The following is a 26,122-nucleotide window of genomic DNA, read 5'->3' on the forward strand; positions in this document are numbered from 1 at the left end:
CCTATGATTGGTTTAATTCTTTGTCTGCCCAGCCAGTGCCTTTGCTATGATAGACTCCTCTAGAGGATAGTGGAGTCTATCTGATCATGCTCCAATAGAAGTGGTAGTAAAGGAAATACCGCAGATAGGGGAGGGTCATTCTTAATCGGGATATTAAACATCTGGTAGTAGCTGGCATGCTGTAATCCTTCAGGGACCTTCCTGGTTGATTCTAAGAGGATAGCAATGGTATTTGCAAACTACTACTACCATTCATGTTACAGTATTACCATCCCGGATGAGGAGATGGCCAGTCCCATAATACAAGATCTTCAGGTGACCTTGGTACAGCAACAGGATAGGGAAGACTCAGGCCTACCCAAATCAACTGAGGAAATATTTGTAGCAATTAAAGCCATGCCTTCAGACATATTCCTCCCCCCCTGTCCCAATGACTTTTTAATGTTAGTAGATTAGTTAACCAGCTGGAGGCGCTGTACTAACATGCCCGCCAGACTCCGCATTAGCCACATGATTTAGTGGCGCAACAGTAGTAATCATTTTAAAGCTAGGGAAGGATCCAATTGATATTGCCTCATATAGAGCAATTTCTTGAATAAATGTAGAATCAAAAATACTAGTGAAGTTCCTAGGTTTAAGGGAGTAATTTGATTCTTACTGCATCTACATCAAAATGACTTCATGCCTACATGTGGAACCAGACACTGCCTGAAAAAGCTTTCTCAAACTATGGCTTTGTCACTTTGGATTTGGAGAAGTCATTTAACTTGGTTCAGAGGTCCTTTCCATATTAAGTGCTGAGGAAAATTAAATTTGAACCTAGATAGAGTATTATTCGCCTTGTCTACACCTCTCCCTAGGGACTGAGTTCAAGTGAATGGAGTTTTACCATCTCTTTTCCCCACTGCATTAATTGATGGCCTGGGGCAAACTTTCGATTTCACTTATGATCAGGGTAACTTTGTATAAAATTATGTCACTTCACTCCTCCAGTTACTTTAAATGCTGCTTTGTACTCTTGGAATACCCTCACCCCCAAAACATGGGTTGCATTTAATAAATGTATCCATTCACCCTTTGGTGAAGAGCTGGGAACACCGAATGTTCAGCTATATTATTGTCTATATAACATTACAAAAAAGACCCATCCTAAAGAAATGCCACAGAATGGAGAGGGAAAAGATGATTTTCCTGTTAGAAAAACCCTCACCCACCAGGGTTACCCCTTGGTGGCATGCTTCATCATTAGGTTTCTTCACGTTCCGCTATGGAGCAGGGTGTGCCATGACCGACGAGATATGTGGGAGCACTGTTCTAATCTCATCAATGTGAATCATAAGAGGGATAGGAGTGATGGGGTCTCGGGTGAGTTAAAAAAAAAAAAATACCTGCCTCCTGGTGATTCCAATGATTTAATAGATCTCCTGTAGGCAGTATGATTAAAAAGCGGGTGTCAGAAATGGGGTATGTTATGTACCACACTTCCTGGTCTACATGTTTTGGAGTCTTACCCCTAGACTCATCTTTAGGACCAAGTTTGATGTCACTCCTTGTATGATTACCACTATTGAAAGCATAAATAATGCGTGCTATAAGGTATGGTGTAATACATCTAACTAAGGTGGTGTCTTAAGATGATACCTAATTTTTGCAATGTCCGTCTGTGACACTTGTGGAAATTAAAAAAACAATACTTATAGCCCTCATTACATGTTGGGCTGCTTTATATATTGCTTGTGGGTGTGGTGCCACCTATGTGCAAACTGCATCCCACTCGTGGGAAAAGGCACTTGTGAATATTAATGTATTCTTACAACCTTAGGTTGGTGGAATGGGTATAAGGCATGGACTGCTGTGCTCTAGTTGAGGTATGGGTATACCACGTAAGTGGATGCCTGGGAGAATACAAGAAAATGTGGGGTACGTTGTTGGAATAGTTTAGAAACTTGCTACCAACCACTGTGCGATCACTAAATATCGTGTTTAGGAGTAAATGGGCAACTGGCTGGTATTTTTGTTTCTGTTGTATTGCTGTATCGATACCTGCAGATGTGATGGTCCTATTAATATTGATGTCAAATGCTGCCTGTTCTTTCAGAACAAAATGTAAGATATGTGTCTATATTGCCTAAGAAACAAGTTTGTGAAACTTGTAAGCAACTACATTCAAGGTTAATTATTTAAAATCTATTTTAAAATGACTAGCATAAAACAATCAGAGAAATGAGGGACTAATTTTAAAACTGTCTTGAACTACATATTTTTCATATTTTGAGCAATTTCAGTATGTACTATAATCATATAGAAAGGAATGTTTTTAGGGGCTCATTTATACCAGGAACTTGTTGCAGTAGAGAAAAACTTTCATGCACATATTCAGGCTTTTACATAGGAAAGTGATCAACTCTAAATCTGGCTTCTCAGGAGTATGTCTCCCATTGCAGGCACTTTCTAATCTAGGTAATATTCCAGTTCATTATCAGAACTCTGGGATGTTCAGAAGCAGCTGATGTAGCAAGGAGTAGCGAAATGTGTGTTGAAATTGTAGTGCCGCTTATCTTAGGTACGGCCTATGCATCTCCTGGGTAGCTATTTACCTGCTAGGAGTCTATCAATATCCAGCACTTTTGCTAGTGGTACAGCTGACTGATGTAAGTTGTAATTCATTTATGCCGTTCATACACTTTTGGGTTTCGAGACTATCTTTAAGCATGTCAAAATCACATTTGAATAAAATATTAGTCTGTGGTGTTCTGTGCTCATTGTTTAACCAACACTAAATTGTTATGCAATTTTTCTTTCTTTAGATGAATTTAATAGAGTAATCATTCCAGTGAAAAGAGGCGAAGAAAATACAGATTATGTAAATGCTTCATTTATTGATGTAAGTGTGTTTTCTTTTTAAGGCTTGATAATTGTGTTATGATTGCAAACCCTTTTGAAGAACGATAAATAAAAAAAATGTTGGTTTATTTAAAATGAGTGTGTGTGTAATTACAGCACCTTGAGAAGGTGGTAAGCAAGTGTAATTCATGAGGTGGTGGTTTGTCTGTTGCACAAATGTGGAAGTTGCTGTTTTTGGTACGGTTTAAAAAAAAAAAAAAAAAGTCCTGTCCTCGCAGAAACTGCTTTTGGGTCGAGATTTGCTGCAGTAGCATTTTTATATCCTACTATTGCCTGTCTGAAACACGCCATTATTTTATTAAATGTTGCACCTATTTTTATCTTGCTTATGTCTTATTAAATAGATAGCAGACTAAGGTAAACTGGGGTGGGGGGTAAATTAAATATTTTGAGAGCCAAGCAATATAAAATAATTTGTGAAATGATTTGTGAAACACGTTTGCTTTTGGTACTCCAGTTGTTGGCAAATGCCTATTGGAAATACAATGCATATCTAATAAAGCCAGTGCATAGATTGTAGGTTGCTCAACATATACCACACACCATGTTCAATTCCTGGCACTTGAGGGGCTACAATTTTAATTTGTGAATTGACCCATTTTGAGCTAACTCAAACAATGATTGTGATTTGTATAAGGAAAGATCTCGATACATGGTGATGTCCTTTCTGGAGTGCTCTGCAAACCACAAGTCCGTAATTTAATAGTGATAGGGATAGGTTATTTTGCCACTAGTAAGTTGCATGTATTTAAGCAATTGCTAAAAGAGCAGGATTCCACTATAGATGCGGAAAAAATAATCTGATGTTCTTATTTTCATGAACACTGCTAGTATGCATGTCAGCCATCCCCGACTCCCCAGGCTTCTGATAGTAGAAAGTGGCAGACACTTGACCCATCTGCAGAGTGCTGTTTAAGACACAGCAATCTGCAAATGGATGTTGGGATTGCACGTGTTAGGGTATGTTTCATCTAAATCTAATCCTACAGCAAAAATTCATATTTAACAGAAATGCTGTGCTACACATACCCCGTGCAGAGTAGGATATTTGGAAAAATAGTGTGGTCAGGGCATTAGTCGATGCACCACTTTGTCCAGCACGCGTCCACAGAGTAGCAGAGGCATGATCCAAAGACTTGTCTCAATTTTTGATAGAGCTGGCGTTCTAGCTCCATAACACAAGCTGGGTAGCAGCTCGAAGAAGGTCCTTCTGCATTGGTCAATTCCAGTGTTGCTTCTGTATTCATGTCAGGCACAGTGGCAAAGTATCATTGCTGTCGTATTGGACATATTTCTGTGTCATGTGTTGGGAGTCACCCATAACAAACCACTGGCCTTACTGGAGGTCATTTTTTACATATAGGGCACATATGGAATATAAGCAGCATCAATGGAAAATTTCTGGCCTTAGCATATTGTATGTAATTCTTGGCAAGATGAAAACCATGACAAAATGCTGATTTTGCCTTAAGCAGGTCATTCTTAACTTGGAGAATCCTGAAATGCCTCATGGTTTAAACCATTTAAAAAAATATTTGCTTTAGAGTCTCCCAAAGCAAATTCTGAAAAAACTGGGCAATTCCTGGGGAGAGTTATGCTTCATTGGCACACCATGACAATGAAGGGATATTTCATGAGTGCCCTTTATGATTTTTTACTTTTATTTTTTAGCATTTTTGTGAAACATTGTTCTGTAATCAATCACATTTTTTAGTGTTCTCAGGGGAACAATCCCCACACATCCTATAAGAAATCTTTCTAGCTTGATTCCCTTTACTGCTGGAATTTGTGGCAATTATTGCACTCAGCTTTCAAAGATCACTAGGCGCCACTGATTATCTACTGGTGAATTCAAAGTTGTATTTGATGGGCATGGCACCTGAAAACCCAGTAGAAGAATTTTACCCACGGAGAAGTCAAGAATTGAAGAGGTGTTGGTGCTTCCCCCATTAGCCCACCTCAGATGTGATTTTCCCCTCTGCAGCAGGGCTACATCTTCTACACACCATTAAGTGAGATCTGGCAGCGCCTATAATGCATCCACATGCCCATTAACCCTCTCCCTCTTCATCTGCCACACTCTCCGTATGTACCTTTGTTGACGGTAACTGAAAATGTATCTATATTTGTGTAGTATCTTTTTAGAGACAAACCACACCAATGTTTTTTATATAGCTTATATGTATTTGCCCCTCCTTATGCCTCTGAATTTGTTTGTACGTATATGTAGGTGTCTTTAAGCCTGATGGCCTGCATATATAGGTACCTGCAACCCTTTTTGCATGCATCATCTATCTTTTAGTATGTGTAAATAGATAGCTGTACAGGGAGTGCAGAATTATTAGGCAAATGAGTATTTTGACCACATCATCCTCTTTATGCATGTTGACTTACTCCAAGCTGTATAGGCTCGAAAGCCTACTACCAATTAAGCATATTAGGTGATGTGCATCTCTGTAATGAGAAGGGGTTTGGTCTAATGACATCAACACCCTATATCAGGTGTGCATAATTATTAGGCAACTTCCTTTCCTTTGGCAAAATGGGTCAAAAGAAGGACTTGACAGGCTCAGAAAAGTCAAAAATAGTGAGATATCTTGCAGAGGGATGCAGCACTCTTAAAATTGCAAAGCTTCTGAAGCGTGATCATCGAACAATCAAGCGTTTCATTCAAAATAGTCAACAGGGTCGCAAGAAGCGTGTGGAAAAACCAAGGCGCAAAATAACTGCCCATGAACTGAGAAAAGTCAAGCGTGCAGCTGCTACGATGCCACTTGCCACCAGTTTGGCCATATTTCAGAGCTGCAACATCACTGGAGTGCCCAAAAGCACAAGGTGTGCAATACTCAGAGACATGGCCAAGGTAAGAAAGGCTGAAAGACGACCACCACTGAACAAGACACACAAGCTGAAACGTCAAGACTGGGCCAAGAAATATCTCAAGACTGATTTTTCTAAGGTTTTATGGACTGATGAAATGAGAGTGAGTCTTGATGGGCCAGATGGATGGGCCCGTGGCTGGATTGGTAAAGGGCAGAGAGCTCCAGTCCGACTCAGACGCCAGCAAGGTGGAGGTGGAGTACTGGTTTGGGCTGGTATCATCAAAGATGAGCTTGTGGGGCCTTTTCGGGTTGAGGATGGAGTCAAGCTCAACTCCCAGTCCTACTGCCAGTTCCTGGAAGACAACTTCTTCAAGCAGTGGTACAGGAAGAAGTCTGCATCCTTCAAGAAAAACATGATTTTCATGCAGGACAATGCTCCATCACACGCGTCCAAGTACTCCACAGCGTGGCTGGCAAGAAAGGGTATAAAAGAAGGAAATCTAATGACATGGCCTCCTTGTTCACCTGATCTGAACCCCATTGAGAACCTGTGGTCCATCATCAAATGTGAGATTTACAAGGAGTGAAAACAGTACACCTCTCTGAACAGTGTCTGGGAGGCTGTGGTTGCTGCTGCACGCAATGTTGATGGTGAACAGATCAAAACACTGACAGAATCCATGGATGGCAGGCTTTTGAGTGTCCTTGCAAAGAAAGGTGGCTATATTGGTCACTGATTTGTTTTTGTTTTGTTTTTGAATGTCAGAAATGTATATTTGTGAATGTTGAGATGTTATATTGGTTTCACTGGTAATAATAAATAATTGAAATGGGTATATATTTTTTTTTGTTAAGTTGCCTAATAATTATGCACAGTAATAGTCACCTGCACACACAGATATCCCCCTAACATAGCTAAAACTAAAAACAAACTAAAAACTACTTCCAAAAATATTCAGCTTTGATATTAATGAGTTTTTTGGGTTCATTGAGAACATGGTTGTTGTTCAATAATAAAATTAATCCTCAAAAATACAACTTGCCTAATAATTCTGCACTCCCTGTATGTCTGTTGGACTGTGTGCCTGTGTGTTTATTGATCTGCAAGCATAGATTTTTCAGTTTGTGTGCTTATCTATCTTTTTATTGATACACTTACCTATGATGTGCTGTGTGCCTAGTACCCTTTATATGTTGGGGATCTGTGCTTGAGTGCCTAAACATATGTGCTATATTTCTATGGCCATATTCATTATCAATACATGTTTATCCCGGTTTCAAATCCTTTGTCTACTCTTACCAGAAGTGCATTGGTACAGCTTCATGCTATCTCCTTTTACAGTACACATATCCTCCAATGTCTCTTACTAACTCCGATTGCACACTTTATCACGTCACGCACAGAATGCGTGCTTGTGTATGTGCGGCCTGTGTTATCAAGTACCTGCTGCCATTACATGTACATTCTAGTTTTCAGCCTTGTTTTCTTTCGCTCTTGCTGTCCATTAGCCGTTCCTCCACGATTGTCTTCTGCTCTCAAACACAATGGTCTTTTCACTTTTGAGACAATGTGCCACTGAGTCACACAGCCTTACAATTCAGCTTTACAAATTCAGCTTTTTGGGTTGTAAGATAATGTGACAAAAGCTTTTCATAGTTGATATCTGAAGCTGTCCCGGTTTCTTAATCCCTCCTAGAACATTATGTTTCCATGATTATTTGGTAACACTTAAGATCTCAAGCAATGGCCACTTGATTGCTTTAAATTATAGTCACTAGTAGTACATCATGCTCCGGTTTGTGGAACTGACTCTTAGTAGAGCTGCTTTCTTTAAAATACCTGTTGGGGGCAAAGGAAGCCACACCTGCATCTGCTGAGTGGGTGGCTGTCCGAAAGCTGCTTTTTAACTTAACTGTGTGCACTTTCTGACAGCAAGTACTCCGAGATTGGAACTCGGCTGGAGGCAATCAATGATGCATTTGTGATTTTGTAGATTATCAGTAGCTGCATCAGGGCGAATGTAGGAAGTAATCTCTTATAAGAAAAATTCTTTCTGTAAAGAACTGGGATGTTCATGGATTTTACGAGGTCCCAGGCTCTGCAAGAAGCAGTCTTTATAACAGTGGCAAAAATGATTGCACAGTAAGAGCTGTTAAGGAGCTACACGTGTGATTGTTGGAATAGTCTAATCTCTTAATATGTCAAATTAGTCATTTTTCCTAACGTGTCAGGTTAATGATTTTTTATTAAAGAGGCAGTCTTAAGGTACATTTTATTCACTCCATAAGACTTTTAAACCATATATCCATCCCAAAGACCCTTTTACAAACCCTTTTGGGTCTCTCAGAGAATTTAAGCAGTTTAGGATTAGGATCAACTTTTAACTTTGCGATCAGGTTTCCTCTCCAGTGCAAATGGACTTTGGCTGCATGTACTAGAGCTGCGCAAATTAAGTGCTGTTCTACAGGATTTAAACCAATGTAATAGCTTTATTATATAAAGGGTACACCTGATAAAATAGATGCCACCTTCCACTGGTCTGTATGGTTCATTATCCTGTAGAATAGAAGTCAGATTTTCCTCATGGACAATTAAGCTCTCAGCATTATCATCATCAAACCTGGCCTGCATGCATATTTAAAAAGAAAAAAAAACGAAAAGGGTCCCTGCCATGATCAGGAGAGTAATTCAGTGAAATCAATGCGGAAAAACAAACTGCCCCCTCTCAAAATACCAAAAACAAAAAATGAAAACAGATAAAGTACAACTCAAATATATAACAACTGTCTTTAATGAAAAAAACTATAAAACGAGCAAAACCCTACACTCCTACAGTCAATTCATCACAAACTCCATTCTGTTCTACACAAATCGTACATAAATCATTAACACAACATAAATATACACACACTGTCGTAGTTTGGACTCTTGCTCTGAGCAAGACTGCTGGTTTAGGGATGACAGTACTTTTGTTTGTAGGCGACTATGTCTTTCCTACAACAAGTCGCAACTGTTGTCCCAACCTTACCGGCTCACTAGCAGCACCTCACCAGAAACACTATAGTAAAAGGTGATTTATGGCAGCCGTTTACTCATGGACTCGAAAATAAGATATCTCAGGGAGTGTAGTGGTTAAACGGAGATTACCCTTTTCTCACAGATATATTATTTCTGATGGATACAACTACCTGTGGATTCCTCACCTCATGAATACTCCCATGGCGCCAGCATTCGACGGAAATCTTCTTACTAGTCTCTGCACGTCGACGAGGACGTCACTGTCTCGCACGCGACGCCGTCTGACGTCATACAGGCAATAAGAGGTCCTCGACGACGTGCAGACGTCAGTTCCCTTTTTTCCGTGCATTCGAAACGGTTATCTTCGAGGGAGCAACTGTTACTCTTGCGGTTACAGTGTATATCTTGCTGCGTACTCTTTCTCTGTGGAAATAATGTCGCAGAGAAAGTCTGGATTTAAGCCTTGTCGTGAGTGTGGAGGCAAGATGTCGGTGACGGATCCTCATTCCGATTGCCTTTGGTGTTTGAGCTCCGACCACGACGTCTCGACTTGTGATTCGTGTCAGCACATGAATCCGAAGGCCCTTAAAGAACGCGAGGCGAAGCTGTTTATGGCCAAGTCAAAGGAGAAGCATCATAAGAAAAAGTCTTCTCCAAAACATCGGCGTCATCGAGACTCCCGGCGCCGTAGAGAATCTCGGCGTCATTCAAGGGAGGCTCGTTCCAGGTCTCCGGATCGGCGCCGGAGGACATGGGAGATCAGCCCCACGGTGACCCTGCATCCTTCGACCCCTGTTGCTCTCTCCGGCGTCTCCAACTTCGCCTGGACAGGCGTCGGTGATTAAGGTAATGGAGCCTCAAGTGTTTTCTCCGGCGCAGACGCCGAGGCCGGTGTTGGGATCGCCTCCGAGTCAGGCACCCCAGTATCCGGCTTTTCCCACCCCTGGAGCCGATAGTTCCGCATTCTTGAATGCGATGTATGCCATCTTCCAGCAGATGGCTCCAGGGGGTGCTCCGGCTGGGCCTTTGGCCTTTTCTTTGGGTGATCCTGCGCCTCTTCGGCCGGCACCCTTTATGCCCTTTCTCCCGTTTGGGAACGTGGGCTCGGCGCCAGTGTCGGCGCCGGTGGCCGCTCCGATGGCTTCGGAGGGATTGGCCCCAGGGATTCCCATCCCGTCGACGTCGAGATTTCGGCCTGTGACTCCGGTGGGTCCATCCGTTTCATCTGCTCTTCAGTCGGCGCCGAAGTTACCTGTGGCGCCGGATGCGGCGTCGGTGGCTTCGGAAGATCGGCGCCGATCTCCGACTTCGGCGGAGGTATTGTCGACTCCGCGGATTGAGCAACGACTGCATTCAAGGAGGCGTGCTCTCCGGGTACTAGAGGAGCAGGAGTACCAACGAGCTCTAGAGGAAGGAGAGCTAGAGGACTCGGGTGATGGGCTGCGTGGACTGGAGTCGGCCAGTGGGCTGGACACTTCCCCTGAGTGGGACCTTTCGTCCCCGGGGGAATATACCGAGGAAGCTGCTTCCTTTCATACAGTGGTACGGAAGGCAGCTAGTTTTTTGGACCTGCCTTTGCCGGTGGTGGAGGCGAAACAAAACCTTTTGACAGAGGTGTTGCATCCGGCCTCAGCCGCGGCGGAGCCTCTATTACCTTTTAATGACGCTCTGCTGGATCCGGTTTTAGAGGTGTGGAAGAAGCCGGCATCTTCCCCAGCAGTTCACAGAGCCGTGGCCAGGAGGTATCGGACGGCTCCAACTGATCCTGGTTTCCTATCTAGGCACCCTACGCCGGAGAGCTTGGTTGTGCAGGCCTCCTGTTCGTCCAAGTCAGCGCCTGGTTCTTTTCCGACGGTGCCTGGGGACAGAGACTCAAAAAAGCTGGAGGCGCAGTCGAAGAAGATTTTTTCGTCCTGCAGTCTGGCATTAAAAGCCACCAATGCAACCTGTATCCTGGGGAGGTATATTCATGCTCTGATGGATGACATCTCCTCTTCGTTTACAGAGCTTCCCCAGGGTCTTTTGGATCTTGTCTCTGATGCCCAGGCTGCTGCGACCCAAATTATCCAGACGGGACTGGATACCACCGACTCGGTAGCCAGAGCAATGGGCACAACTGTGGTGGAAAGGAGACAGGCCTGGCTCCGTAACTCGGGCTTTTCGACAGATGTACAGTCCACATTGTTGGATCTCCCGTTTGATGGGGACAAACTGTTTGGGGCTAAGGCTGATTCGGCCTTGGAACGGTTTAAAGAGAGCAGGGCCACGGCTAAGTCGCTGGGACTCCAAGCTCCTTCTTCCACGGCCTCTTCCAGATTCTTCAGGAGGTTTCGTGGATTTGGGCGTGGCTCTTCCTCCTCTTCCTTTCGGGGAAGATATCAGCAACCTGCCTCTTCCCATCCCTATAGATCTTTTAGGGGGAGGGGTAGGGTCCGCACCAGGGGAGCTTCTCAGCAGCACTCTGCCTCTTCCTCATCCTCTGGCGGGGTGCAGCAGGGGAAGCAGCCTTAGGCTTCCACCATTTCCCACTCACTCCTCTCCTGTAGGGGGAAGATTACAGCATTTTCTCACCAAATGGGAGACTGTTACGTCGGACACTTGGGTTCTCAGTGTTGTGGGAAAAGGCTACACCCTTCCCTTTCGGGAGTTTCCGCCCCTCATCCCGCCCCGCCCTTCGTATTGTTCACAAGAACACCTCCTGTTGCTAGAACAGGAGGTAGAAGTCCTCCTTTTAAAGGGCGCGGTGGAGTTGGTCCCGGAGCAGGAAAGGGGTCAAGGAGTTTACTCAAGGTATTTCCTGATTCCCAAGAAGGATGGTCGTTTGAGACCAATTCTGGACCTGAGGATCTTGAATTGGTTCCTCAAGCAGGAAAAGTTCAAGATGCTGACCCTAGCACAGGTGCTTTTGGCGTTGAACATGGAAGACTGGATGGTGTCTGTCGACTTGCAGGATGCTTACTTTCATATCCCGATACTCAAGTCACACAGGAAGTATCTCCGGTTTGTGGTGGGATCGCAACACTACCAGTTTGCGGTCCTTCCGTTTGGTCTTACTTCAGCACCTCGAGTCTTCACGAAGGTGATGTCGGTGGTTGCGGCAGAGCTCAGAAGGAAGGGGATAGCAGTATTCCCTTACTTGGACGATTGGTTAATCAAAGCCAAGTCCCCGGAGCTTGTGTTGCGTCATCTGCAGTCAACAACCCAGTTGTTGTTCGACCTGGGCTTTTCGGTGAACGAGCCCAAATCTCACCTAGAGCCCTCTCAGCGCCTCCTGTTCATAGGGGCAGTACTGGATACAACATTGGGTCGGGCCTTTCCTCCGCCTCAGCGGATTCAAGATATTCAGGATTTGGTTCCAATGTTTCGAAATGGAGCGGTAGTTCCAGTCCTCAAGGTCCTTCGTCTGCTCGGTCTTTTTGCCTCCTGCATTCTGTTGGTCACGCATGCTCGCTGGCACATGAGGGCTCTTCAGTGGTGCCTCCGAAGGCAGTGGTCTCAACACAGAGGGGATCTAGAGGGTACTGTCAAGATCTCCAGAGATGCTGCTGTGGATTTGAAGTGGTGGATTGCAAGCAACAATCTTTCACAAGGAAAGCCGTTCCAGCAGTCGCCACCAGTGACAACAGTCATAACGGATGCTTCCACTCTAGGGTGGGGAGCTCATCTGGGGGATCTGGAGATCAAAGGTCTTTGGTCTCCAGAGGAACAGATTTTTCACATCAATCTGTTAGAGTTACGGGCTGTACGTCTGGCTCTCAAGGCCTTCCTCCCTTCCCTTCGTGGTCAGTCGGTACAGGTCCTAACGGACAATACTACCACGATGTGGTACATAAACAAGCAGGGAGGAGTGGGGTCGTACCTTCTCTGCAGAGAAGCTCTTCGACTATGGTCCTGGGCAAAGGACCATCGGATTTGCTTGATAGCAAACCATCTGGCCGGAGTTTTGAACGTGCGTGCGGACAGTCTCAGTCGCCACTTCTCGGCAGACCACGAGTGGCGTCTCCATCCAGATCAAGTCCGTTTAATCTTCCAGAAGTGGGGGTTTCCTCGGGTAGATCTGTTCGCCACTCGAGAGAACGCGCATTGTCCGTTGTTCTGCAGCCTTCAGTATCCGATGCAGGAAGCGTTGGGGGACGCGTTTCAAATGACCTGGTGCGGCCAGTTGTTTTACGCGTTTCCTCCCATACCCTTGATTCCTCGAGTATTGAGGAAGATTCGCCAAGACCGGGCTCTAGTAATCTTAATAGCTCCGGATTGGCCAAGGAGGGTGTGGTACTCCGATCTTCTCCAACTCTCAACGTGCCCGCCGCTCCGTCTCCCTTTCAGGGCAGACCTCCTCTCGCAGTCGCAGGGGCAGGTTCTACACCCCAACCTCCAGAGTCTGCACCTACATGCCTGGAGATTGAACGGGGCAACCTGAGTTCCTTCTCTCTCCCGCCTGAGGTAGTGGATGTTATATTAGCGGCCAGGCGACACTCCACTAAATCTATCTACGCTAATAGGTGGTCTAAATTTGTTGCGTGGTGTGGAGAGAGGCAGATTGATCCCTTACATGCTCATCTATCGGACATTTTGTCTTTTGCTCTATCTCTGGCGCAAAAAGGTTGTGCAGTGGCTACCATTAAAGGTTATTTATCGGCCTTGTCAGCCTTCATATGTCTTCCAGACCAACCATCTTTATTTAAATCCCCTATTGTTATCAGATTCTTGAAAGGTCTTCTAAATCAATATCCTCCAAAGCCATTCGTTATGCCGCAATGGGATTTGTCCTTAGTCCTGACTTTCCTTATGGGGTCCCCTTTTGAACCTATGCATTCTTGCCCCTTGAGGTATTTGGTTTTAAAAACAGTCTTCCTGATAGCTATAACATCTGCAAGGAGAGTGAGTGAGTTGCAGGCCTTATCAGTAAAACCCCCTTATACAACTTTTTATGGGGATAAGGTGGTGTTGAGGACCAAGGCTGCTTTCCTCCCGAAGGTTGTTTCACCCTTCCATTTGGCCCAGGCAATTACTTTGTCCACGTTCTATCCTCCGCCTCATCCTTCCAAAGAGGAAGAAAGACTGCACCGTCTGGACCCAAAGAGAGCGTTGAGCTTCTTTATCGATAGAACAAGGGATTTCAGGCTGGAGGATCAGCTGTTTATTGGATACGTGGGCAAGAGGAGAGGAAAGGCAGTCCACAAGAGAACACTATCCAGGTGGGTTGTTCTTTGCATTAAAATATGTTACTCTTTGGCAAAGAAGGATCCTCCTGAGGGCATTAGAGCTCATTCCACCAGAGCTAAGTCGGCCACTTCGGCCTTAGCCAGAGGTGTTCCTGTGGTCGACATCTGCAAGGCCGCAACTTGGTCGTCCCTTCACACTTTTGCAAAACATTACTGTTTAGATTCTGAGGTTAGAAGGGACGGCCATTTTGCACGGTCAGTGCTGCAGGATTTCTTGGTTTGACCATTTAGGCACCCACCGCCGGGCGTGGTACTGCTTTGGGACTCTATTCATGAGGTGAGGAATCCACAGGTAGTTGTATCCATCAGAAGAACGAGTTACTTACCTTCGGTAACGACTTTTCTGGTGGATACATTAGCTACCTGTGGATTCCTCACGGTCCCACCCGCCTCCCCGTTGCCTTTATGGTCTTGCCAAGTAATCCTTGAGTGCGCTCCTCTTGGTCCTTGAGGGTGCAATAGATGTATATATATAATATATTTGTATATATATATATGTGTATATATCTTTATGTATATACTTGGTGTGTGTATATATTTTAAAAGAGAGAGTTTTATATATATATATATATATGTACATAAAGATTTACAGTTATTCATACAATGTGGTGTATTTTACAATATAATGGATGTTGCCTTGCTCTTTCATTGCATTGCCTGGTTGTTCTCATGCACGTAAAAAATGATTGGTACTGACGTCTGCACGTCGTCGAGGACCTCTTATTGCCTGTATGACGTCAGACGGCGTCGCGTGCGAGACAGTGACGTCCTCGTAGACGTGCAGAGACTAGTAAGAAGATTTCCGTCGAATGCTGGCGCCATGGGAGTATTCATGAGGTGAGGAATCCACAGGTAGCTAATGTATCCACCAGAAAAGTCGTTACCGAAGGTAAGTAACTCGTTCGTCTCATACAAACACAGGCAATGACACAGATGCAGTAAAGTTACAATAGGTTTTATTTAACATAACTGCAATTTGCGATAAGTTGCATGGGCTACAATGATTAGGATAATGAATAAAGCAAGAAATAGTATTGTGAAGACGAGTCATTATTACAAAGACCCCCACCATCTTGCAATATATATAAAAGATATGAGATGTATTATGCCCTAATACCCTAATGTGAAAAGGTCTAACCTCCTACCTAAAGGAGAGCTGGGTTTGTTAAACCTAATCTGCCAATGCCATGTCCATGAGAGGAGCCCCCAACCCTTGTTACCGTGGAATGAGGTCTCTATCTCAGACTCCGCAGGGACACGAAGACTGGGTCAGCGTCAAGACGACTGCAGCATCGGTATCAGCGATGATGGCGATGCCCTCTGGTCGGAATCCCTCTGATTATCTATCCAAAGTGTGATGTATTTATACAGATGTACAAGGTCCCCTGACGTAGGTGTGTTCCTAAACAATAGATAACAGACATGCTTGGGACGGCAATTAATATAAACAATCCCTCGATAGTATAGAGAGGGAAAATCCCTAAGTGTGAACACCTACTGTTTGTTTGTCTTTGGTGCTTGATCTTGGCGCGGTGACACTGATAATGTTACCCATAACAAGTGGCCTAACTATAAACAAGGCAGCCATCTTAGAAGAAATAAATAATTAAATGGGCTAAGACAGAGCAAGCTAAGTAGGTTAAAAGTCACTAGGTGACGGGGGCACGAGTCTACAAGCCAGAGGCTAAGCTAACTCCTGTTATCCCATGAAAACGAACTAGGATTCACTACACCCTCCCCATTGCCGTAACAGGTATGACGAAGGTACAGGAACCCAAATGCTAAAACTTGCTTCTGAACTAAAAGCAAAAAACAAGCTAAAAAAGCTGTAGCATGTGTTCAAAAAAATATGTTAAAACATGGAGCTGACACCATTGACATCCCTACTAGGAGTTATGGGGGATTCGGGATTACGCAGAGCAGAGCGAACCTTGCTGGGGTGGCATGCCTAGTGGCTAAAAGAGATATCGTGGCAGACTGGAAAGCCAATAAGGCACTGGCCCTGACCAAATGGAAGAGAGGGATGGATTGGTGTGCCCAATGTGAGAAGCTCGTATATGAGGCTAGAGGGTGCCCGAATAAATACCACAAGATCTGGGGGAGGTGGGAAGGCATGACAATTTAACCCCTGATGCCGTTGACCGACACAATGGGAGGTATAATCCACACACATTCCTCCTCTATTTCCTCTGGTGGAAATGGGGCACACACACATGCGATACGTCGATATCAACTTGTACAATCTATTCATTTAGGGTGTTGGCCGGGGCATTGGATTTGACCACTGTTTGGTGCCCGTTGGCGCCTTGTTATTTTTGTATTAAATTGTTTGGCTTGTTTTGTACTATTTTATTCAATTGCAAAACCAATAAAAACTCTTTATAAAAAAAAAAAATATATGTTAAAACAAATCTAAAATACATACAGAGAGATGTTAATGTCAACTCTGACAAGCACAGCGTGCAACAATTTCAATTTAAATACATAATTTGGAATCGGGAATGGCAATTCAATTCATCAAATTATTTGTTATATGCATGATCTTGAAGAATGTCATCGAAGTCACCAACCAAGGACCTCAAAAATTAGTCAACATCGTCCGATGTTAAGTCTAGTACTGGGCGGACAAACTGATCCACAGAGCAGAAGTGAGCTGTATTTCCTGGTGTATCGTTATCCGTTGCAGTGTCCTCATCCATGGTAGATCTCAAAACGGAAGGCTCATAGATGGCCTCGCGGAGCAACCTCAGTCTCAAGGGGCATGACCGTGTATGAACCCTCATTGGGGACATCAGCAGTTCGTGGTCCACAGGAGATGTCGGTGCAACAGCAAGACAGACCATAGGCAGATGTTCAAAGAGACACCATATGCAGCAGAAGACTGGTTGTATGCACCAGAGAAGGGGCCGAAATGACAACGACCAGTCACGCTCCAGTTCCACCAGCAAAGGTGCACCGAAGATCCGAACCATGCGCTCACGGCACAGTGGAGTTGGTGGGAGCGGCTCCATTGCTCTGTGTTGCTGGAAAGAAACAACCACAGCGAATCAGAAGAAATAGCAGTAGTAGTCCGCCAATTAAAGCCAAAATAATCGGAAAGCCACCAAACACACTTGAAAAGAGAGAATGGATGGCTGATGGAATGACTCCGAAGACAGTCTGGAAGATGTACACGAAACCAGACCCGACAGCCTTAAAGACATGAACAATCCCAGTGGTGCTTGACGCATTGAATATTCTGGATACCAGTTCTCCAAAGTGTTTGGGGAAATCGGTATTCAAAAGGGATTGTATCTCGGCTGATGATCTCGCAATCTGGAGAGCATACGTCTCCTTCGCGGATGTCAAGGCGACCTGTTTTTGAAACAATAGCGCCTTTAGCCTACTCAGCTTGTCATAGTTCACATTAATAGTATCTATGTGGGGCCACATGTCAGATACTTTAATCTCTCGTGTGGGGGGAAACAAAACATGTCCACAACACGTAACGACCTTCGAGACCGAGATTGCGTAGGCAATTCCGGGTCGCATGCCGCAACAACTTTGATCGTTCAGTACAACATAACTTCCATTGGAAAGTACATGAAACACCGGACGTATCAAGGGGACGGGAGTACCCTTCAGAAAACAGGCCAAATTTGCGACCCCGCATTGCAAAGACCGTGAAGAGACACCTGTTTGCATATCATAGAATGACGAACAGCAGTCTCACATTCTCTTCCGCTAAGAAAGACCTCCTTTTCACCATTCAGACATCTATAGTCAAAAGGCAACTCCCACTCTTCCTTAATAAAGCTATCTCCTAGTTGCTCATATCGTCCCACTTCAAGGTGTTTCAAGCAGCTCGAGAAACGAAAGGTCGAAATCGGTAAATTAATAATGCCGTGTAAGAGCCAGATAGTTGAAGGACTCTCTGCTACCCTGAAGAGCAACTTATCTAATTTCTCTACTTGAAGCAGGGTGAAACTAGCCTCCCTCTTAGCCATTGTCTCTTGTTCCCTGGAAAAATTAAAAGCAGTGAAGAATTCACTCCCATTAATATACTTCCATGGAATGTGGCCACTTTTCAGTGTCTGTAACGTCCAACCTAGCTGCATGATGGAACGTAGCTGTGTTTGCCCATGATATAATCGGGACAAGTCTGTCTGAGTGATATCAATAGCAGACGACACTATATTTGATAGTGAATAAATCCTGTTGGACAGTGTATTCATGCCGTTGTCGACAACAGCTAATGTTTTTTCAAAATTTTCCTTATCTAGTTGCCTTAAACGCGCAGCAGCCTCAATTTGGGAAAGTTTCCAAATTTCATTGTACATAGCATATAAAAACCTTTTCGAGCGCTGTTTCCTAGAACCCAGCAAAAAATCCTGCAAGTCTATATTTTCAGAAAGAGTGTTCAGGTGTTTCTTAACTGCGGCTAACGTGTTCGTTTGCACCCATTGCTGGCACAGCTTACCCACACTGTATGTCGTAACTATACCTGTATGTTGACCCGATATAAAGCGAGGGTCTGGCCTGTTAATTGAAAAACCCCATGAAGAGTTCAAAAAACGCCTTTGACACTCATTAGTGTCTGTGGGCCATACCAACCACCCACCGGGACTGGAAAGTGAAGAATTATAGGTACCAGCCTTAACCATTGCATCTAGCCTTTCCTCTGTAATATTAAGGAAGTGTTGCCAATTTTTAAACATTGCCGGAGTAGGGATACTGGGCGTGTTCAGATCTTTGATTTTTGCTAACCCCAGACAGGATGTCTGCTCAGTAGTGTCATTTAAGAAAATCATTTGCACAGGAATCGGGCATGCTCGAAACAAAGCCTCCCTACCCTGTATTTGCCAATCTTGTGTTCCCCATACACTTTTCAAGTCAATAGTGCTCTTCCAGTATTCGTAACCCTCAATCGAGAGCCGGGAAACAAAGGGATCTGAATAAATCAGTTTTGCATCTGTTAGCAAAAATTTTCTAATTTGTGCCGGAGGTAATTTAAAATAATACAACTCTGCTTTTCTTGTATCATGCCCAGAAAAGTATGTAAATTTATCGCTATAATACTTTGTACTCCCCATCAGTGGTGTAGAACAATGTTCCCACTGTGTGTAGTTCAAGAGAGGCCTGTATCTAGTGGCACGGTGTAGGTAGTGATGTCCCCAATTGATATAGCAGAACATTTCCCCATAATTCATTGTATAATCATATACATCATCACTTTCAAAAGCGGAATAGTCCTTCATTTCAGTTAGCATGGAATCAACTGTTTGGACATCCCAATCATCAGAGACAACATCAGGTGTAATTACATCAGTCATTGAAATTTTGAACACATATGGTATTTGAATAATTTCTGTAGGCCCGTATATATCGAATGGAACTCTGTCCCACACAATCCCATCAGTAATAGGTATTGCCGTAATATTTACAGGGGACAAATCCCTTCGGACCTTATGTGAAGAATGATGTGGTGTTAAAACTTCATCAACAGGCTCCACTGAGGAGCGATCAGGAATATAGTGACCATTTATGAGCAAAAAGAAAACAGTGACAAAACCAATCCATAAAAATAATGCAATAAATGTCAAACAGAACCACAAGTAGTTCCATGGGTATATCAAATAGTTCTTTTTAAGCCATCGATACAGCTTACTACTTTTTGAAACATTGTCAATCACAGAGGATGAATCCGAAGAAAAATCATCAATGTCAATGAAATAGCCATTGGTAGTCTTTGCAAACACAGGAGCCGGTGTATTCTGATCCACTGCACATGGAGGCTCTTGGTAGACAACGTCATCCGTCGGTGAAGTGTTCGTGTAAAATACAGCTAAATCTTGAACCTGGGTGGCCACTGAAGATGTGACTGGAACCAACAAGAGTTCATTTTCCGCCCTCCCTATGGTCGAGGAAGTGTCCGGAACAGCAGTTGACATTGTTGCATAGTCTGTAGTAGTGATGTTCATCCTACTATGTAGATGGATGTCCTGTTGGGTAGTGAAAGGGGATCGGGAACCACCCAAGGGACCTCCTGGTCTACTGTGAAGGATCGGCCACATGGTGTAATTTGATGTCATCAATGGAGATGAATCTGTTCGTCTTAGAACCAGACAGTGGTGGTAAGATGACAGTCCTGGTGCCTTGTATTCTCAAGACTGGTACAGGTGCTCTGTATGATGGACCAAACTCCTTCACAGCGATCTTCTCACAAACCAGATCCCCAACTTTAGGAATCCAGCCAGTTGAAGTTTTCGCCAATTCCCTTATTCCTAAAGTGGCAGCACTTGCAGATGGTTTATCATCACGAAATTGTTGGAGCTCCTGTAAAACAGTGAGACTGTCTTTTATGTCAAATGGTGTTTCTGCTGCCACCATACCAGGGGCATCAAGATCTGGGACATACATAGGTATCCCAAAGAGAACCTAATATGGAGAACGTCCCCCCAAGGACCGTCTTGGCAGATTATTCAGTGTTCTCTGGACCCCATATAGGAGGTGTAACCAACTGCGGGCTGAACCTAATACTTGAGCTGTTAAGGACTGCTTTAGATCACGATTCCGCCTCTCCACAACCGAATTTCCCTCGGGATGGTAGGGTGAGGAGTAATGGAGTTCAACACCCATCGTCCCCATGGTGTCCCTGAATGCCTTAGAGGCAAATGCAGGGCCCTGGTCCGAATGGAATGCTGCAACCGCATATGTACCGATAAAGATCAGCAAATCTTTTATAACAGTCCGGGCGTCAACCGACCGCTGTGGCCATACCCACAGGAATCTAGAACAGGAATCCACAGCCACTAAAATGTATTTGTATGCACCATCAGGCTGTAAGGGACCACAATGGTCTAGGTACACACACTGAAGTGGCTTGTCTGACACTAAGAGGGATGTCTGCGGTGGGCGTTTGATATTAGAGCCATTGATCTGCTGGCAAATGTCACAGCAAAGGACATACTGCTTTGTTCGTCTGCATAGACCAGGCCACCAGTAGCGTTGCTGTAGAATTGTTATCGTGGCCTGTATACCAGCATGTGCTGAAACTACACCCTCATGCGCTGCTGTAATCAGCTCTAATCTCTGGTCTTCATTGGATCACTCGATCTCCAACCCCATGAATCGTTGTATAAGCAACATTCTGTGCACTGATATGGTAAGTGTAGTTTGTAAGGTATCCTTTCGGAAGGGGCTTGCCTGCAGCCGAAGCCTTATCCAATCTTGTCTGAGAACGAGTCACTGCAGCCACAGAAGCCGTAGCTACTGATGCTTTGGCCGCTTCATCAGCCAATGTATTACCGGCAACGTGTACCCCTACACGTTGGTGTCCTAATGTATGGACTACATGGACACACGGTAGCTTATCTTTCAGATCAGCCACCCTTCCCCACAATGTTTTGTGTTTAATGGTGTTCCCTTTTGAATCTCTAAACACGTTCAGTTTCCAATGATTGAGATATTCATTGTATGACTGGACGCAGTAATACGAGTCACAGACTATCAAAGTCTGGCTTCCTGTCTCAGTATGTTAGAGCGCTAGAATAAGAGCTTTAATCTCAGCCAACTGTGCCGTGCAGTCCCCTAAGGTCTGCGTGTAGGTATTGTGAGGGTGGAAAACTCCATCTTCCATCACTCCGCTCACGGCTGCACAAGCTGCTGAATATTGATGTTTAGTACCTACAGCCGGTTGTGCTGAACCGTCATTATATTTGATAGTATGGTAGCTGTCTAGTGGCAAGATATTTAGAGGAGCGGGGTACTCTTGTTCATACTGGAGAAAGTCTTGGATCAAATATATAATCATCAGTGGCGGTCAGACACGTTGCCCATTGAATCCGATGTGTAATGCCTTAGCGTTAGGAACGCTCGCTTTAGTGACAGCCTCTAAGGCCGGCACCGGGGAGACAACAATAGAGGCAAGTGGCCTCTCTTTTATGACGGCCATCTGAACTGCCATCAGAATCTTTTCTGTAGGTGCTAAACGCTATTCAGCATTTGAGTATAAATGTGATTTATATGCTATCGGTATCGTGTCATCCTCATTAAAGGTGACATAAGTAAATCCTTTGGCACCAGCAATTATTCTGATGACCAAATTCTTTTTATTGTCACGTGTGTGTAAGTGTTTAGCTTCTAACATGTCCTGTTACATGTCCCTAGGGATGTGCGTGTGTTCAATTGTCCACTGTCTGCTAGACAATTTGGGCTGAACTAGGTCATATAGTGGCTTGATGCGTTCAGCATAATCTGGAATGTATGTTCTGCCAAAATTGAAGAAACCCAGTAATGACTGCAATTTCTTAAGTGTGTTCGGAGGCTGTAGTTGAGCACATTTCTCTAGAAAGTGCGGTGCCAGGCTCTTCCCTTCGCTTGATAGCTCATATCCCAGGAATAACACACTAAGAAAGGCTATCTTGCTTTTCTTAAAATTGAATTTGTAACCGAGGTCTGCAAATTCCAAAATGATCCGATCGACCCTCGCAAGATGAATGTCGAGGACGTCGTCTGTGAGATATAGGTCATCCACATAGGACAATGCCTCGGAATCAATATCATGTAATATTGATGTTACACGGGCTGAAAACAGGCACGGGCAATTTTTATAGACTTGAGGTAAACGGCAGAAGCGTTTCTGAGAGCCAAATGAAAATGCACTTAGGTCCCGACTTTCATGAGATAAATTCTGGCAGAAGAACCCATTAGATATGTCTAATGTTGTTTTATATTTTTTACGCACTATATTGTTTATCTGTGCTGTGTGAATTTTGTATAGCATACATGCGTGTATGACTATTTAAGTGTCTATAATCAACTACTATTCTATATGAATGATCTGGCTTTGCAACAGGGAATAACGGATTATTCATTGCAGATGTACAGGGCTCAATTACTCCCTGATACTCAAGTTGTGATAAGATCTCCTTTACCGGTGCTTTCGCCTCATGTTTAACAGGGTATTGCGGCTGCCGTTGGGATGTAGACCTAACGGGAATAATATGACAAGGAGACTCCTTGTCCCAACCGACATGATTGTGGTATAGTGCAGGTGCCTGCGCTAAAGCCCATTCAGCAGCATAGGCTCCTTTTGCTGCTTCCGGAACAAGATCGGAGAAAGAAGGCAAAATGACATCTTCCCCATGCGGGAGCTTGCGGACGTATTCAGGTGGCCAGTCTCTTTTGACCAATAGGATATCACTAGTAGGTTCATCCCAAAATATGACACTAATAGTGCGCTCCACATCTCCCTCTATCTGAAGTTTTAAGTTATAAACCCTATCGGGGGGAAGAACGCAGCCATCTGCTGTTTCAACCGTGATGTAATCGCTAGTTGCTGTCGCATCCAGATGATCTTTCAGACTCTGGCGACATATCGTGTCCTCTGCCGCGCTGTCTAACAAAGTCACTGCCCACCTCTTGTTCCTCAACAGCGTTCTCAATATTACTGGCATTTTTAACTGTCAGTGCTGCCACCTTCTTCTTTGTAAACTGTGGCTTTTGCTGAGGAGTCTTTTCTTCTTTTTTAATGGTAGACTGTTGTAAGTCTTTCTTTTCTTTCAAGTATTCCAGACGTCAATCTGGACGGCCCCCTCTATCGCTACGTCTATCCGGTGCGTCCTGAAAGGAACGAGAGGGGCGTGAATCAGTATATCTGTCTGGAGTTTTAATGTTCTCCCTATTTCTGAGATTATATCTCCTTTCCGAGTTCTCCTGGTGTGGAGAATCAGCTCTCTTATTTCTTCTTTCTTTGAAATCTTTTTGTTTATCCCAGCGCTTCTTAGAGCCCTCTTGTGTCTGCTTTGTACCCTCCTTATGGGCGGTACCTTGGAACTCCAATTTTTTAGGTTTGGCTCCCAAACTATCCCGACCTATACTAGTATAGGTATCGGAAATTATTTTTGGTAGCTGTCTCTCCTGTTCCTGGTTTGGAGTTTCCCAGAGACACTGGCGAATTGCCAGTGCTACTGCTTCCCCTTTAATATTACTCAGTATAATTGATGATACAGCGTCAAAGTTACGCATCAATTTCATCCCCAAATCCAGGGCTGGTGCAGCCCCATGCTCATTTTGTATTTGTTTTAACACTTCCGGTAAATTGGCAAGTGTCGGGGTACCAGGTGTGCTAGTATATATGGCAGCGAAGACTGTACCCCATGTGGCACAGTCATCCACCGAGGGAACCATCCCAAAAGGCAAGCACATAGTGAGCAATCTATGTTTTTCCAGTGGTCCCGTATGGGGAAACAGCTTCCAGCTGATTTGTTTTCTGGGCAATCCAGAACGGTATTTTTTCCCGTTCCGTGGGCACTTTACCCATAATAGTATGCACTGTTTGTGGATTTATCCCAGTAGCCAATTGATAACCACCAGCTACTGGCGGTGCTGGACACGCTGGTGTTGTGTTTAATGTTCGCATTACGAACTGTACTAATTGTCTATATAATGCCACTAATTCATTATATAAAACTTGTAAATCTGCTATCGGCATATTCTGGATGCCTGGGTGAGATGTGTATGTGGCGAACATAGGCCAGGTAGGTCCATCATTACTTAAAGGACCTAACCTCACTCTTTGTAGTACATGTGGTAGGGCGCATTCGAACCAGTTCTGATGCTCCTGGTGGGTGAGCGATATTTCATGATACTGGTATGCTTGGTACCGTAAAGGTACGTTTGCAACTTCATATGTGTGGAATGTTTTTGTTCTTTGGTCAACCTCAGGAAAGGTGACCTAACAGTAAAATGTTTCTGTTTGGTATGCTTCAGTGGCTTCTATTATCAGAGTAACATCCCCACCCTCGTCTGTAAGGCCATGCGTTAATAAATGCTGCGTCAGTGCAGGTCTAGCATTTTCAGGAATGTCTGTGGTATTAGCCATAATTGTTTAGAGAAATGGAACACCAGAAATGGGAAGTATATTCCTTTTATGAGTTCGAGCTCGAACAACCTACAGCTTAATTAGGTGTTACCTTGTCAGATGAGGAGGATTCTCCCAAAGACCACGGACGTCTCCGTATAATGGTGTGAGAAGGTAGCCTCTTTCTAGCCTTGTTACCCCCACTTTTGGCCTGTTTGTGAGTGTATGTCAGGGTGTTTGTCACTGTTTTCACTGTCTCACTGGGATCCTGATAGCCAGGCCTCAGTGCTCATAGTGAAAACACTATGTTTTCAGTATGTTTGTTATGTGTCACTGGGACCCTGCTGGTCAGGACCCCAGTGCTCATAGGTTTGTGGCCTATATGTATGTGTCACTGGGACCCTGTCACACAGGGCCCCAGTGCTCATAGGTGTGCATGTATATGTTCCCTGTGTGGTGCCTAACTGTCTCACTGAGGCTCTGCTAACCAGAACCTCAGTGGTTATGCTCTCTCATTTCTTTCAAATTGTCACTAACAGGCTAGTGACCAATTTTACCAATTTACATTGGCTTACTGGAACACCCTTATAATTCCCTAGTATATGGTACTAAGGTACCCAGGGTATTGGGGTTCCAGGAGATCCCTATGGGCTGCAGCATTTCTTTTGCCACCCATAGGGAGCTCTGACAATTCTTACACAGGCCTGCCACTGCAGCCTGAGTGAAATAACGTCCACGTTATTTCACAGCCATTTTACACTGCACTTAAGTAACTTATAAGTCACCTATATGTCTAACCTTTACCTGGTAAAGGTTAGGTGCAAAGTTACTTAGTGTGAGGGCACCCTGGCACTAGCCAAGGTGCCCCCACATTGTTCAGAGCCAATTCCCTGAACTTTGTGAGTGCGGGGACACCATTACACACGTGCACTACATATAGGTCACTACCTATATGTAGCTTCACAATGGTAACTCCGAATATGGCCATGTAACATGTCTATGATCATGGAATTGCCCCCTCTATGCCATCCTGGCATAGTTGGCACAATCCCATGATCCCAGTGGTCTGTAGCACAGACCCTGGTACTGCCAAACTGCCCTTCCTGGGGTTTCACTGCAGCTGCTGCTGCTGCCAACCCCTCAGACAGGCATCTGCCCTCCTGGGGTCCAGCCAGGCCTGGCCCAGGATAGCAGAACAAAGAACTTCCTCTAAGAGAGGGTGTTACACCCTCTCCCTTTGGAAAATGGTGTGAAGGCAGGGGAGGAGTAGCCTCCCCCAGCTTCTGGAAATGCTTTGTTGGGCACAGAG

The 26,122-nt window shown here is 44.4% G+C and overlaps 1 protein-coding gene across 2 annotated transcripts in view; it reads left to right on the top strand.

The window, feature by feature from the left end:
* The window catches only part of PTPRA (protein tyrosine phosphatase receptor type A), a 570,283-nt gene that overhangs the window by 478,873 nt on the left and 65,288 nt on the right, over positions 1-26,122 (top strand). For both annotated transcript variants that reach the window (XM_069204801.1, XM_069204809.1), the window contains one exon: positions 2,808-2,884. In XM_069204801.1, coding sequence (XP_069060902.1) covers positions 2,808-2,884 — 77 coding nt within the window. The remainder of the gene's footprint in view (positions 1-2,807; positions 2,885-26,122) is intronic.

This window comes from Pleurodeles waltl, chromosome 1_2 (assembly GCF_031143425.1).
Source record: "Pleurodeles waltl isolate 20211129_DDA chromosome 1_2, aPleWal1.hap1.20221129, whole genome shotgun sequence".
NCBI classification, from domain to species: domain Eukaryota; kingdom Metazoa; phylum Chordata; class Amphibia; order Caudata; family Salamandridae; genus Pleurodeles; species Pleurodeles waltl.